Source organism: Quercus robur, chromosome 7 (genome assembly GCF_932294415.1).
Source record: "Quercus robur chromosome 7, dhQueRobu3.1, whole genome shotgun sequence".
Taxonomy (NCBI): Eukaryota; Viridiplantae; Streptophyta; class Magnoliopsida; order Fagales; family Fagaceae; genus Quercus; species Quercus robur.
The window spans coordinates 29,905,904-29,921,824 of record NC_065540.1 but is presented as its reverse complement, the minus strand read 5'-3'; the positions used below and the strand labels follow the sequence as shown (position 1 = coordinate 29,921,824).

The 15,921-nt window shown below is 33.9% G+C and overlaps 1 protein-coding gene across 1 annotated transcript; it reads left to right on the top strand.

The window, feature by feature from the left end:
- The first annotated feature begins 906 nt into the window (after nt 1-906).
- Nucleotides 907-8,541, top strand: LOC126693073 (probable glycosyltransferase At5g03795). Its single transcript, XM_050388942.1, has 3 exons — nt 907-1,439; nt 3,021-3,588; nt 7,995-8,541. The coding sequence occupies exons 1-3, from the start codon at nt 1,076-1,078 to the stop codon at nt 8,497-8,499; spliced, it is 1,437 nt and encodes a 478-aa protein (XP_050244899.1). The 5' UTR covers nt 907-1,075; the 3' UTR covers nt 8,500-8,541.
- Nucleotides 8,542-15,921: the final 7,380 nt, after the last annotated feature.

Genomic DNA, 15,921 nt, shown 5'->3' with positions numbered 1-15,921 from the left:
AACGTGAGAGTTGAGACTGTGAGAGCCTTTTCTATTTAATTTATTTATTTTTGATTTTAGGTATTTGAATTTTTTTGTTATGCATGTGAATTTAGTGGCTACATTATAGGACTAAGTAGCTATCTTTTAGGATTAAAAAAAACTTAATATCTCTCATTTAAATAAATAAAAAAAAAAAACTTGATAACAAAACAAAATAACGTAAGAGATTTTCCTATTTAACTGCATTTTTTTTTTTTGGTTTTTTAGGCATTGAAATTTTTGTTATGAATGTGTACTTAGTGAGTACATTATACTATTATAGGACTCATCACACCCCTAGGTTTTTTTTTTTGTGATTGGAAAATATAGTAATCCCAAATTATAATAGATGCAAATTATTAAAATTTACCCAAAAAATAGAAGAACCTTTGAACATGCGCATGAGTGCATGCTTAGAGGCTAGTATTATTTAATGTGTTGAATATTAAAATAGAAGATGAGATATATGTTGTATTGTTAAGTGGTACATTAAAGTAAATAAAATAGTTTTTTGATGTATGAAAATATGATTTTCTTAAAAGAAAAGTTTCAATGCTGCTGCTAAAAGGAAGCATGACCTACGTAAATCTTTGCCTTACAAATAAAAAATAGGTTTTGCTAACATATGCCCATAGGGTATATATTAGTAAACTATTTTAGAAAATTTTTTATGAAAGAGTGAATAATTCTTTGACAATTTTTTCAATTTTTCATTAAAAGTTTCTTAAAATGAAAGATTATATATATATATATATATATATATATATATGCTTGGGGCATGCATTATCTGACCCATATAAAAAAAAAATGGTACATTTTAAATTTTTTTGTTTTTGGTTTTATTTTTGGTTGTTGTTGTTGTTGTTGTTGTTGTTGTTGATGATGAAGAAGAGAGAGGACATTTTTAAGAGAAAGAAAACCAAGTACTCAGGTTCTTTCAAGGCACACCAAGTGCGTAGGAGGTTGGTACTTGGTAGCTTTCAGCATCACAACACTCTATGCTTCAAAACTGCCTATTTTGACGCCATTTCTATGTAAAAAAAACTAAGACGCAATGTCTCGCTCCTCCTTGCTGTTATACTACTTCTCAGGCTCAGGCTCAGGCTCATTCAGAAGCTTCTTCTTCTTCATCCCCACAACCTTAGCTCTCACAACCTCTCTCTTCATTCTCTTCTACATATCCACCACCTCTAACCTCTTCACCCATTATCATCCACCTGACCCATACTTTTTAGGCCTCAATTCTCCATTTGGGTCTTCAACTTTCTCTCCCCATACTCGCCAAACCGTCTCTATTTCATTTCACAATCATTCCAAAACACCCTTGCAATTTCAAGTCCCCCAAATTGTTCATTTGGGAGAAGGAGGATTTGGAAGTCAACGCCCTCTAGAACCTCGATTCCCCCCAGATGGTCATGGTATGTCAATTCTGGTTTTTTCTGCTTCTGGGTCGGTCTTACTTGTCTGAAAGTGTTTCTATTGTGTGTGTGTGTATTTTTTTAATGGGTTTTGTGTGAATTTTCATTTTTTGTGTGTATTGTTTACTATTTTTGGAAAGTTGGAATCTTTTTTGTAAACCAAGGCAAAAAATAGAAAGCTTGTAGCTGGGTTCACTGGCATGTAAATTCTGATATTTGTGCTGATGAGCTTGTTCTTCTTGTATTTATTTGGTATTTCCTATGGACTTTGGGGTGGGATTATTGTTTATAAACCTCTGCTAATGGTTGATGGAAAAAAATTACTATTTGATTTTCTTGGCAAGGATTTTCATTGTCTTGAAATGGGAAATTAGAACCTCCATCAACTTTGCCTAATACAACTTCTGGCATTGTTGAGCTTAGTTCTTCAATCTTTTTTTCAAACCAAAACAACATAAAAAATAAAAGGTTTTTGTTCTCCTTTTTTCCCTACGGTTCTGATAAAATTACTAATATATTTACTAATACAACTTCTGAGAAAATTACTAATAGATTTCTTGGCAAGGAATACAACTTTTGTCTTATAAAAAGATGAAAGTTGTGTTTTGTAAGTCAAAGTCCAACTGCAACTTCCATTTTAATAAAACTTAAAATTGTCTTTTGGTCACATTTAAGAAAAATTTGTATGACTACCCTTGAAATTGGCAAATTCCTTTTTTGCTTTATTTATTGCATTGATAGTTGAAGGTCAATTTGATCCATCTGCATGATGAGATCAGAGTTCGGTCTAATATATAGAATATAAATATCTTGCAACTGAATGACCTTGTATCATGTATGCTTAGAAGGACCCTTATACATCCATCTTTGCTTTGAATGGATAAAAGTGACCTTCTCTAAAATCGACGAGTGCTTAATAGATAACTTGTCTATACTTGGAACAGATTTTTTTGGCTGCATCAGGTTCTAAAAATTTCAATTTGATTGTGGCTCTCTTAGTGTTTTTTCCCCCCCACCAAATACATTCTTTATAAGCAATAGCTTTACTAAGAACAAGATGATAGAAAAAAAAAGTCCCATTTTTAAGATATGTTTATGATGCTATGGCTCTTTTGCTACTTGCTTATGTTGTCTTATGGTGGATATTTTGTTTGAGGACTAGGACACTTTTATGAAAGCAAGGTTAGCTGATTCTGCACTCTCATCTTGTATTGGTTAGTGTATTGTGTCATATGAACAAATTTCCGGAACATGTCCAGCTTCAATGGAGTCAGTCATGCAATACAGTGGGTAATATCCTCATAATAAAAGGTTATTTAATATGCTGATTAAATCAGAGGTGTGAAATATATTAGTGAGTCAAACTGGGAGAGTGTATAATAGTATCCAACTTGATGGATATTTGCCCTTGTTTTACAGTAGAGGGATCCGTCACGTTCAGATGAGTTCACCTGACCATTTGCACTGTAAACAATTTTTGGCATGAGTTGGGTGAGTGAGGAGGTTGAAGAACTTATCAAAAATGATCATGATCTATTATTTCTTAATCCAAAAGTTTGGAAACTGTTTTTTATGGTTCAGGAAACTATGTGAATTACAACGAGGTGTACCATGATAGAGATATCTTTGTTGAAGACTATAAGGAAATGAATAGGAGCTTTAAGATATATGTTTATCCTCACAGGCGAAATGATCCTTTTGCAAACGTGCTGTTGCCAGTGGGTTCCGAACCTGGGGGTAATTATGCTAGTGAAAGTTACTTTAAGAAGGTCCTTATGAGTAGCCATTTCATCACAAAAGATCCAACCAAGGCAGATCTTTTCTTTCTGCCTTTCTCAATTGCAAGGTTGCGGCATGACCCCAGAATTGGTGTAGGAGGTATCCAAGATTTTATTAAAGATTACATCCTCAATATTAGTCAGAAGTACCCATATTGGAATCGGACAGGTGGGGCTGATCATTTCTATGTTGCCTGTCATTCCATTGGACGGTCAGCAATGGATAAAGCAAATGAAGTGAAATTCAATGCAATTCAAGTTGTGTGTTCTTCTACCTATTTCCAACCTGGGTACATTGCTCATAAGGATGCATGCCTGCCACAAATTTGGCCAAGACAAGGAGTCCTCCCTAATCTTTCTTCATCGAACAGGTGAGTATGGTTTTTATTTTTATTTTCTGATTATCATTTATTTTATACTGGAAATTTTATGAAATTAGAAATTTATAAATCCTCTTTGTCAAAGTTTAACAAAGGTTGAGGATATTTTACAATCTCAGAAAGCCAGTATGAAAAGTCATCTTGGTTTATAATTTATTGATTTATTTGTTTTTTAAGAAGGGCATTTGGGTAGATGACAGCTTTTAAGGCATTATATGTTATTCAACTTATAGTTATTTAACATTTTCCCTCCCCATCTCCCCTCAAAAAGAGGGGGAAAGATAAAAGAAAATAGAAAAAGGAGTTATATCTTAACTGACTGCACATCTCTTAGACCCAAAAAACCAGATGCATTTGGTCGTATCTGTCATGTGTAGTTAAATTAATTATTATTTTTATTCTCAAGTGACATGCCCATGTAAACATGACCACTCTAATCAGTAGGAAAAGTCTGTCTCTACTTTTCCTTTTGGTCTATTCTTTATGCTTAGCTATAGGCAATCCTCTACTTAAGTATAGGATGTAGAACCACTTGAGAAATCTCCTAGGTTAGTAGGTTGAAAGTATCTACAGTGGTGTATCTCTAGAGTAATTTATTTTTAAACAAATTATTTGAATCATATGTACTTCATTGAAGGTCTGATTGTGCAATTCAAGTTACTTTCCCCACCATTATCAAGTAAGCATCTTAAAGTTGGATTGACTTTCTCAGATTTACCCCCCAAGAAAATAAAGCTATGGCCTTGAAAAATCACCAACGAAACACCACATTTAGAAGCCCACCTACTTTGAAATTTAAACAATGAACCCCATGAGGTAGCAAATTTGACTAGATATTATGCCTCATTAAGCAGAGATCATTAGATCAAATCTCCTCTTCCCCTCTTGGAGGCAAAACTTACTTATTAAAAAGAAAGGTTTTTTCCCCATGCAAATTGGTGTGCACAAATACAGTCTAGGATTTAGTCTCTTTCAATGGGGGGGAAGTAAGGCTACCTACAAACTAATTCTCCTAAACTATGCAAAAGCTAGAGCCTTGTGCATTGGGTACAACCTTTATCTCTAATCTTCCAATTGTTTATCTTATCTTTTTAATCCATTGATGTCAATTGTCAAGATGGTCAGGTTTTGTAAGTATCAGATCATCGGGATGTCTTTCCATTCTCTGCTTTCTTTTTTCATTCACCATTGATAAGGGTCAAAAGACGATATTTGAGTTTCTTTTCTTTTACTTGTGTTGGAATTTTCTTTCGGCACATGCTGACCAGGATCAACATTTCTTCATCAGAAGATGTTTTTCATTCTCAGTTTTTTCTCTTTTCCTTTACCATTGCAAAAGGTCAAAAATAATATCTGGCCTCCTTTTCTCTCGTTTCTGTCTTGGAATTTCCTTTCTGCATCCACTGAAGGACAGAAGGAGATCATCCTTTATTGTTTGATGTAGTTTGTTGTGGAGTTTAAGGAAAGGAAATTATTATTAAAAAATCCATTTGAGTTGGAGTAGATCTAAGAATCCAATTTTATGTTCTTTCATTGTTCCAGGCAACTGAACACTGTGAACAGAGTGTTAATTCCTTTGCTAGGCAAATAAGCATAGCATTTGCACATGCTGCATAAGCTAGCATTTTTAGTATAAGACATGTGAAATTGTTGATTGGGTCGATTGTCAATCATTTATATTGATAATTCCACACCTTTTAGGGGAAAAAGTATTTTTACCCTTCTATGTTTGGGGTAGTTCACAAGTCCGTCCCTTATCTTTGAAACCAAATAATTTCGCCTTTTATGTTTGGAAAATGAGCTAATGCCTCCAATATGTTACTTTATCAGTTAAATCCAGTGGAATCACAATGATTACAAATGCTATCCAAAAAAACAACAATGCAATCCTCAACTTTTTCTCTTCCTTGTGGTATACTACTAATAATTTCTTCAAAAAATTCCATTGGATTTAACTAGGAAAGTAACGGATTTGGGGTATTTGCTAATTTCCCAACATAGAAGGGGAAATTGGTTGGTTTCAAATTTAAGGGGGGAAATTGTGAACTACCCCAAATGGCCCAAACATAAAGGGGGGAAAGTTCTTCCCTCCCCAACCCACACCCCCCCCCCCCCCCCTCAACCTTTATTCCCCTAAAAAGATGCAAAATAATAAAATATCAATATCATGGCTAACACTCAACAAATCTTCACCTCTAGCTCATGAAGAGTTGTTTTAAATAGTACTCTCTTTGTGAAACATCATTGTTTATATAAAAAAAAAAAAAATGTCCTTTGTCCTTAACAAATGATGTGATTACTTGAGTTAAAATGATATTTGAAAATTTTAGTCAAAATTTCCTTCGCAATCATCAATTAGATTCTTCGCAAATCTCACCATGCACCATCCATATCTATCTTCCCTTTGTGATGATTTAATCAAACGCTTTTTTCTACCTTTTGCTCCACCATGCAATTTACTTTTTAACTATATCAACTATCAACTTGTATAAGTTCTTGAATGCTTTCTCTCTTTATTACTAGCAAAGAGCCTTTGCTAACGCTTTCATAATCCTAATCTTATAAAGTATTCATAATCCAAAAACTCTAGCTGGCCCAAAGAAATCATATTCCTTCCAAGTTCTGGCACATCTTATATTATCATAAGTCTTCACAAACCCATTAAATATCATAATTTTTACTGTACTTATCTCTAAAACTTTACATTCCAAATTATTAGTTAACATAACAAAACTTCAATCACAAATCTTGTATTTGTCAAAGGACTTTCCATGCTAACCATATGAAAGGACCTGGCAGAGTAAAAATACATGAATTTTTTTAATACATGAATCTGTACTAACTATAAGAATACTGGGCTGAATGGGACTTCCTTGCCATATAAGTATGGGGTGGTGGCCAGGGGCGAGTTTTGAGATTCAAAACCCCTAAGGTGTTTGAGTCTTAAACTAGTGAAAAAGAAAAAAAAGAAGAACTACCACCATCATTTCCATTCTCACTATCTGTTGTAATAATCATTTCGTTCATGGACTGCTAAATATCACATGTTTCTTGAACTCGTTTAAATCAGCTCCCAACTTCCTACGTTATTGCATCCTTCCATGAAGAGTAGCACTCCAAATTGTCATATCCGTCCTTGGTCAAGACTGATCTTAAATTCACCTTGTCAAAATTCTTTTGATGCAGCATATTCCTACTTGATTTGATTCAAACTTCATTAAAAAGTCATCTTTTAGAATTTTGTTGACTTTTAAACTTCATTGCCTCCAAGCAATTATTTACCCCTTCTATTTAAGCATTTCCTTTCCAACCAATAGTACAGTCACCTAGGTGTCACATGAAGGATGAAGTGAAGTTAAAAGCAGTATGACTTGATTCTCCTCCTCAATTTTACTATTCACATTTGATAATTAAGTAATCAACTCTATTAAAAGCATTTCAATGATCCTAATATCATCACCTTCCTTCAGATGTAGCTAATACAACACTTTAATCAAAGTTCAAATACAAATTTGTAAGTGATTTTCACACACACATTCATAATCAGACATAGTGAAAAGTCTATGTAGTGCCCTAATCAATCCTTGTTGCACCATCTTTGACAATGCTTATCCAAAGACATTATTTTCCTATCAAAGGATTTTACATTGAACTTTGTGCTGGCCATCTACAAGATCCTTAACTAATAGGTTTAATATCAGTTTGTGTAAAAAGTACACAAGTATAAAATAGCAAGCTCTACAAGACACAAAGTATGACATGATTAATTATCTATGTCGCAGGTAAATCAACCATCAACAATATGGATCACAAACTATCAACTCTAAAAGTCACATACTTAACACTCTCAAATCTAGGACCCCAAGTTACACAACTAATGATGCTCCTACACTATCACACTAGAAAAATTGTCTTCCAATTCCCACACTATACAAAGTTATACGACCACTCATCCACTCATATCTATAGACCATTTAACTTTTTTTTTTTTTTTTTTTACTGATATGGGATTACTACTCTTATATAGGAGCTATTCCACCTCCTTACTTGTCAATGTCATAAGTGGGACCCAACACCATGAAATTACAGAATGGAAAGAATAGTCATCTATTTGTTCTCTGATTAATTTCTGAACCAGGTTTCAGTCGATAACCCTAACAACCAAAGTAGGTTAATTATTATGCTATAAACTATTCTGGCTAGTTTCTGTCTACTCATTTTTGTTTTTCTTATTTCGCTATTGAGGGAGGAGGGGGAGCTGTATCCATGATATATCAATTTAGCATGCATTGAAATATATTAATGTTAATAAAAATTATGTTGTCATAGTTTTATTGTTGCTGTGATTTCTGAATCAACTGGGACTCATCTTGCTTCCATCACAAATGAAATTACAGGAAGAAGCTTGCATTCTTTGCTGGAAAAATTAACTCCCCAGTTCGAGAAAAACTTCTTCAAGTATGGAGAAATGACACCGAGATATTTGCCCACTTTGGCCGGCTCACAACTCCTTATGCTGATGAGCTGCTTGGGAGCAAATTCTGCCTCCATGTTAAAGGCTTTGAAGTAAACACAGCTCGTATTTCAGATTCACTATATTATGGTTGTGTTCCTGTGATCATTGCCAACTACTATGATCTCCCATTTGCAGACATATTAAACTGGAAAAGTTTCTCAATCAATGTTGCCACTTTAGATATCCCATTGCTTAAAAAAATCCTTAAGAGGTTTAGCTTTGAAGAATATCTAATGTTACAAAGGAATGTGTTGAAGGTGCGAAAACATTTCCAGTGGCACTTTTCCCCTGTTGATTATGATGCATTTTACATGGTTATGTATGAATTGTGGCTTCGACGGAGTTCTGTAAGGCTTCCCTTGAATGCTTTTGTCCATCCCAATTGATGACCGTAAATTATTCTCAAGTGATTTTTTGTTTAACAATAACATTTGCCTTCTGAATTACTTGTTAATACTGATTAATTTTCTCTATAAAGCAGTTCAGCATGTCATATCAGTAACTCCGGAAAATTTATAAATTGTTAATTTGTTATATGGAGATTGTGAAAGGGAAATAAGGGGTGCAGTTGGCTACACGCCTGACAAGATCTTCAATATTAAGATTGCAAGCTATTCCCAGCTGGAAAACAGTGAATCAAAACAAAACAAAAGAAGAACTATTAGTCTCTTAGGCATGGCATATTGCAGCATGTTCTTGCGTGTTTTCTGCACACAGCATTCTACTTCTTTTGCTAGGTTTGTGAAACTGCCCTACCGTTCAAAGATAAACTGTAATTGCAGGAGTAAATTATTGAGAACAGATTTATATCAGAGATTGGAAACTTTTAAGTTCTGAACCCTATAGGTGAAATACCATAATTAAACACATATTGAGGTTTGACACTTTGAATCCTCCTGAATTAAAATTTAAAGATTTAAAGGGTTGTCACGAAAGTTTAACATCTTTATCATTGCTGTTCTCAACATCATAATTGTCCATATTAATCCTCCTGGATTAGATTTTTAAAGATTAAGGGGGCATTTATAAACGTTTACTATCATTATCATTGCTCTTCTCAACATCAATACATCATAATTATCGTGATAATCTTTGAAGTTCCCATTTTAACTGCAAAAAGAATCTCTAAAATAGCTTATTGGAAGGAATAAAATCTACAATCAGTATCTTCAAGACATGATTTGTATCATATATGACTTCAAGGAAATTACTAATAATTTGTAGATAACCAAAGCATTTCATTTTCTTGTTATTTTCTCATCAACTCATTGCTTTTCTCCAAGTTTTTGTTTCCTTTCTTTAGGGGCCAAGAATAATGAAACAATCCTTGAAACAGTACATGAAATATCACATGTTTAAGAGATTAAAGGCAAAAACAAAAGGAGCTTTATAACTATGACATATTTTATATTAGTTTATGGCCATCAAATGAGATGACAAATACATTAGAAAGAATGCTTGGGAGTGTTGGAAAAAATTATGAAGTCAATTATATATAAAGTTGTTAAGTATAAGATACTGGCTTTCATTTGGCCCTTGCCCTGTTTGGTATGTATGTATCTTATTTCATTGTCTTTTTAATGAAAGGGGCATTACCATTTACCAGTATGGCAGTTTCTACAATTTAAATAATAATAAAAATTAAACAATAAAAAACTAAAAATCAGAAATAACTTTTGATAGAAGTAAGAAATAACTTCCTTAAATTACTATTAAGGAAAGTCTGTATACAAAAAAAATCAAGAAAATGAACTAAAAAATGTAAGTAATGGTCAATCAAACAATAACAATATACCACCAAACCTTCAACATCTTCCTGCATGTCAATATCCAATTAATTAATATTGGGGGGGTTCAATCTCAATTCGATATTTATTCTATTTCTATGCTACAAGTAACAAAAAAAGGCACGTGAATTTAGAATGTCAGGTTTGCTTTACTTGTAGAAGAAACTCCAGTGACAATTTAGGTACATATACATAGTCAAAAAGTGCATCATGCAGGTTTAATAAATAATAAATCACTTGTGACTTGACCTTCAACAATATCTTGGCGCAACACCTGCAGGCAATGGTTGGTGTTACAATTCAATAGGCTTCAATCATGACCCAAAAAAAAAAAAAAAAAAAATATATATATATATATATATAACTAATTAATTTAACTACCTTTCACAGTTCAATTCAAGATAATGAAATTGCACCAGGAAAGAAAGACGATGGATTGAAAACAATTAGAGCTGAGCTGACTTCCCATTTCCCAACCAGTGATCCGCTGAACATCACAACTCGTTGCCATCTACAGTAAGTACTTATCAAAAAAATAAGTTTGCATGTGGCAGCATTATCTCATCCGAGGACAACATCATCAAGTTTCTTGATTCCATTAAGAAGAGTGTTGAATGTATATTAACAATTTAATGGATCCACTTAATACTAAGGTCCGTTTGGGAGCAACTTATTTAACTGAAATTGAAAATTTTTTACTGAAAATATTGTAGATAAAACTAATAATTAACTGAAATAGTACAGTGAGACATATGAATAGTACTAAAAAATGTAATGAGACTCATAAATAGTAACAAAAATAAGCTAAATAATAAAAGAAACTACCCGATATAAATTCTCTCAAACGCAACCTAATTAACAGAAAAAGACCCAATACCAACAACTTTTTTTTTTAATCAGAATAATTCACTAATCTATGAACATTTCCAAAATCATTAATTTTTTTAATAATATGATGTCATTGTCGTGTTCTAGAAACCAAAAAAAAAAATCAAATGATAACTCAAAAGTGATTTTTCAGTTTCTGTTCAGACAAAATTTGGTCATCTAACTAAGATGTTTAATTAAAACAAAAGGAAAGGATCCACAAGTTATGTAGATAACAAATAAACTTCGCAACAGCTCCTCACACGTTCCACAAAATGACTTGGGTCTTTTTAGCTTTAGAAACTCCAACTTTTACTAATCTAGGCCTCCTTTGGTAGAGTTGTTAAACAATTTATTTTTAGTTTTTAAACAATATTGCATGTATTTTTATACACTTTTTCACCCACATGTATTTCAAAAAAATACAAACAACATTACTCAAACTCCTCTACCAAACGGGCCCTAATATTCGTATTTGGATGACACATTCACAGTTCTTTTATGAACTCCAAGATTGTTCTCGCTAATCTATGACTCTCGGTGGAGGGAAAAAATATAGAGAAAAAGAATTGAAAGAAGGGATTGGGCTTTTATTTTTTGAACACAAGGGGATTGGGCTTTTATTTATTTTATAAAAAAGGGATTGGGAGTGAGTTAATGAAGATGTTTATGGTATTGACCTACATTACAAAGATTATTAAATTTATTTGTTTTAAATGTCAATACAAATCATTTTTATTATTATATTATATTTATATTAGCGGTAATTCCGAAACGATATACTACTATTAACTAGTACCGAAATATATCGTTCGCATTGCTAAATCAAAACGGTCTCCAATATGATATTGAATCTCTTATTCTAAAGACCAAAAATTTCTTGAAGAATAATGAGTTAGCTAGAAAATACGGCTCAATGATATCACCTTCGGATTGGGAAATATTGCACTCCCAAGATAATTGCTTCACAATTTCTTGTACTGCATCACTTCCCTTCCGGGTGGAATATATCTTCAATTGCTTTACCAAATCAAACAAGGCTAAAACAATTTCTTGTACTGTATCACTTCCCTTCCGAGTGGAATATATCTTCAATTGCTTTACCAAATCAAACAAGGCTATAACCTCTGAAAATTAGACATCTATACCTTTCCAAAGATATAAAGAACGGAGAAATCTGAGTTTCAAAAGACCTCTAAGAAGCTACACGAAGAAAGGCCTGAAAAAGGGTGAAAACGGAATCAGAAAGCTTCTACAAGACTAAGAAAAAGTGAGGTAACACTATGCCTAAACCCCCTATGCGCCTAGCACTGTTGGGGCACAGTGAGGTTGAGCCTACATGCTATCCCCTTTTCCTTTAAATATCATCCCCTCCCCTTCCATCATTTTTCACCATCAACAACTATCAACAATTTCCAAGTTCACCATCCTTTTATGTATACAACCTCTACCAAAAATTCTCTGCACCTCTCTTCATCTTTATTCCACCTTAGTCTAGGCTCCAAAACCCTCTGTTACAAAAAATCCGAGCAACCTTTTTTGCTTCCACTAGCCTCCCAAAAAGCCTTATGTAAGCCCCTTACCCCTTCACTAAAGCTTACATCATCTAGGTTACTATCCTAGCAACCAAATTTTTTTTTTCTTTATACATACTCTATGGATCTATGAAGTTATTCTTCTTTTATATTTTTACTCTTTATATTTCCTTGCTCTTTACTTTTATGTAATAAAGACTTGGCTTTTCTCATATTTATAGGCATATACAATGTGTGAAGGAGTATACCTTATATACTAAATTTCATAGATTTAAGAAAGGACCATCCTTGAATCTTGTTTATTCTCTACAGCCTAATCAATATGGTTTAGTGGAGGTGTATTCTTATACCCTCAATACACAACCATTCTTTGATGCTCCATGGGTGTAGGGTTTATTCGAGATGGGTCTTTCTAGTTAATTCTTTACATCCCTAATCATTATGGCTTTGTGAAGGTATATTTTTATGGGAAATGCTAACGAGTGCCCTTAGGGTAGTGGTTAAGAATCGAGTTAAAGAAAGTTTTATGGGAAAAGAAAAGAAAACAATTAATATTTTGACCTCATTTTTCATTTCCCATAAAAGTGATGTCAAAACTTTCCTAAAATGGATTGTTAACGAGTGCCCTAAAGGCACTTGTTAGCATGACCCTATTTTTATACACCTTGATATACACAACCATCCTTTGATTATTCTTGAGTGTAAAGTTTATTCAAACAAACCCTCTAAAAAAAGAGAGTTTAAAAGGATTTAATAAATGGTTTTTCAAAATGGCTTCCAAAGCTATCATTTTTTAGAATGGATATTTCAAATGGCTAAAAAAGTGAACTTTTCAAGTTTATCCTAAATAAAAACTCTCAAAGGGGACATTTAATAAATAAATAAATAAATAAATAAATAAAACTTTGATAGATGCACTTTTTAAAATCACTTTCTAGATTAAGTTTTAAAAGGCTTAAAATTTGAATATTCTTCTAAAAGCCTTACAAAAAGGCATGGAGTTTTATCCCTAAAACAATCTTTTTCATAGAAAACCATGGAAACCTTTCCTTTAAATAAACTCCCTTTTAAAAAGGATTGGAATTTAGTCTTGGAAACAATTTTCCAAAGTACATGATAAATCCCTTTTTCCTAAAAGAAATTGTTCTTTCTTTAAGGATTTCCCAATCAATCGCTTTCTATAAGAAGTCATGAGACCACCTTTTTCAAAAACCGTTTCCTTAAAAACTCATGAGATAGCCCTTTTCAAAATAACCATTTCCAAAAAGTAATGAGATTTTCAAAGAGAAAATACTCATAAAGGTGTATCAATTTCTAAGGGATACAAGTAATGTTCACATACATACATACATATATATATATATACCAAATGAAGGTTATTTTTACACTAATAAAATATTTTCAAAAATTCTTTTTAAAAGACGTAATTTCAAAGAGGGTGTGATTTGTTCATGGTTTATGTTAATTGAACTAATAACATCCAATCAAGCTAACATTTTCCTCCCCTACACTATGATTCCCTAATTTGATTGATTGTGTGTATTGTGTGAGTGTGTGATAAGTCCCACATCGGGCATATACTAGGTTGAATTGGGTTTTATTAACAACTATATGGAACATCAATTTCAGTTAGTCCTTTTGAGGTATAGCGTAGACGTGGCTAGCGCTGTTTCTTGGGTCGTTACATATGGTATCAGAGCCAGTTTGGTAATCTCATGTGGGATCAGAGACACTAACCCACAAAGTGGGCCCTAATGGGGATGTTAGGGATTTAAGTGGGGGGGATTGTGATGCTCCAATTTGATTAATTGTGTGGATGTATGATGAGTAAGAGAAATATAGTAGCCGACATCCACAATCCAAAGACCTATATGACAAACTACAGGCCATAGTGAGTAGCAACGAAGGCAAGTCAGCATTGGAGGTGAGTTTGTGACGCAACAACTGTAGTGTTGATGGATCAGGCCTAAGAACTAAAGAAGAAGAATGTTAAAACCTGATAAATAAGAATCTGAGACGGTTGAATCATATAGATTTGATTTGAAGGGTTGAAGCTAAATGGGTTTTATTCTAATTTGATAGATATTTTGTTCAGGTCAGGTCCTTTGAGTCAGGAGTTTTGGGGCCTGAACTCAAACCGAATACTTGATTTTTTCAAAGTAGTAGACTTGTCACTCAAGCCGAAGGGGTATTGGATCTACCCGTGGGGCTTCAGGAAAGTTGGGTGGGTTAGGTTTTGCAAGTTGCTAGACAACCCTAGTGATGAGTCCCACATCGGACATATACTAGGTTGAACTGGGCTTTATTAACAACTACAAAGAGCCTTAATTTTGACTAATCCTTTTGAGGTATAACACAGGTGTAGTTAGTGCTTTTTCTTGAATTGTTACACTAACCATTTTGGTTTATTGTGATTTTTCCATGGGAATGATACTTTGAGAATAAATTAGCTTTAAATTGCTTTTGAAGCTGATGCTTCAAATGTAAAAAATTTGGGCACCATACTAGATCATGCCATAGTAGGAATGTTTAGTGATAAGGATAAAATTGTAAATATACTCATTTATGGGATGGATGCAGGGCGACGTCCTAATCAAACCCGACAGCTTGTTTTGTGCTCACTGACAAATAACAGTAGGGAGTCTACAACTTTAAGCTGACAAGGCTAACTATTTAAGACGAAAAGCCGACGACACTAAGCTGAAGGGGATACATAAGATTGACGGCTCTGGTATAATCCTGGCTTGGCCTCCACGTGTGCACGTATAAGGAAACATCTTGTGCCCCACGGCAAGTGTTAGTCTCCTACAAGGAAAGGATTCCGCAAAATATGCTTATGAGGACTCCTATAAGGAAAAGACTTCTAAACCAAGGCAGAGATGTCAACTCTCTACTACTATAAAAGTCCCAAGACCCTCACTAACTGAGGTACGCATAATTTACCCGCTCTGAAGCTCTAGAGTTGTGAGAAATTCTAACTTGACCTTCAGAGGGTACTTGGCCGGCACCATACTGGTGTTCTCTGTGAGATCTTCTCTTTTTGTGTTGTGTAGGTGTTGTTTCGAGCACATGAGGACTGTGTAGCTTTCTGTTGATTTTTCGACATCATCATTTTAGAAACGAAAAGTTGGGCACAGATGCAAAAAGATCTCGGTACCACAAAGGGCCAGACTTCTCCATGTAATCATCACCTAAAAGCTTATGTTCCTTTGAATCCTGGTATTAAGTAGCCACTTATTGCTAGTGGTCAAAGGACTGAGAGTAAAAGCATGGATGGTGCCATAGAAGCAGTTGATATGGGTAAAGCTTTAGAGGGGCTAGAAAACTTGAATCATGATAATTCAAGGCCTCCATAAGGCTTAACTCTTATTACTTTTCAAGAGTTGATGGAATCAATCTGAATGCCATTTCCTACCTGTCAAGAAAATTTCAAGAAAAATTAAATAATGATAGTTGTGGGCGTGCGCTATTTGCCGCGAGGGAGGAACCCACCCGCCCCATTGACTCCCCCCCCCACATTGGAAGGAGGTGTTGCTATTTTTATTCAAAAACAAAGACACTACTTTTTTTTTTATTGGCCATGTGTGTATTTGTATTACCAGGGTGATTTGTGTGTGAG

Excerpts from the sequence above, each read along its gene's own strand:
- LOC126693073 (XM_050388942.1), top strand. The coding sequence starts at position 1,076 with ATGTCTCGCTCCTCCTTGCTGTTATACTACTTCTCAGGCTCAGGCTCA. Across the intron at positions 1,440-3,020 it reads ATTCCCCCCAGATGGTCATG|GAAACTATGTGAATTACAAC; the intron begins GTATGTCAATTC and ends TTTATGGTTCAG. Across the intron at positions 3,589-7,994 it reads AATCTTTCTTCATCGAACAG|GAAGAAGCTTGCATTCTTTG; the intron begins GTGAGTATGGTT and ends ATGAAATTACAG.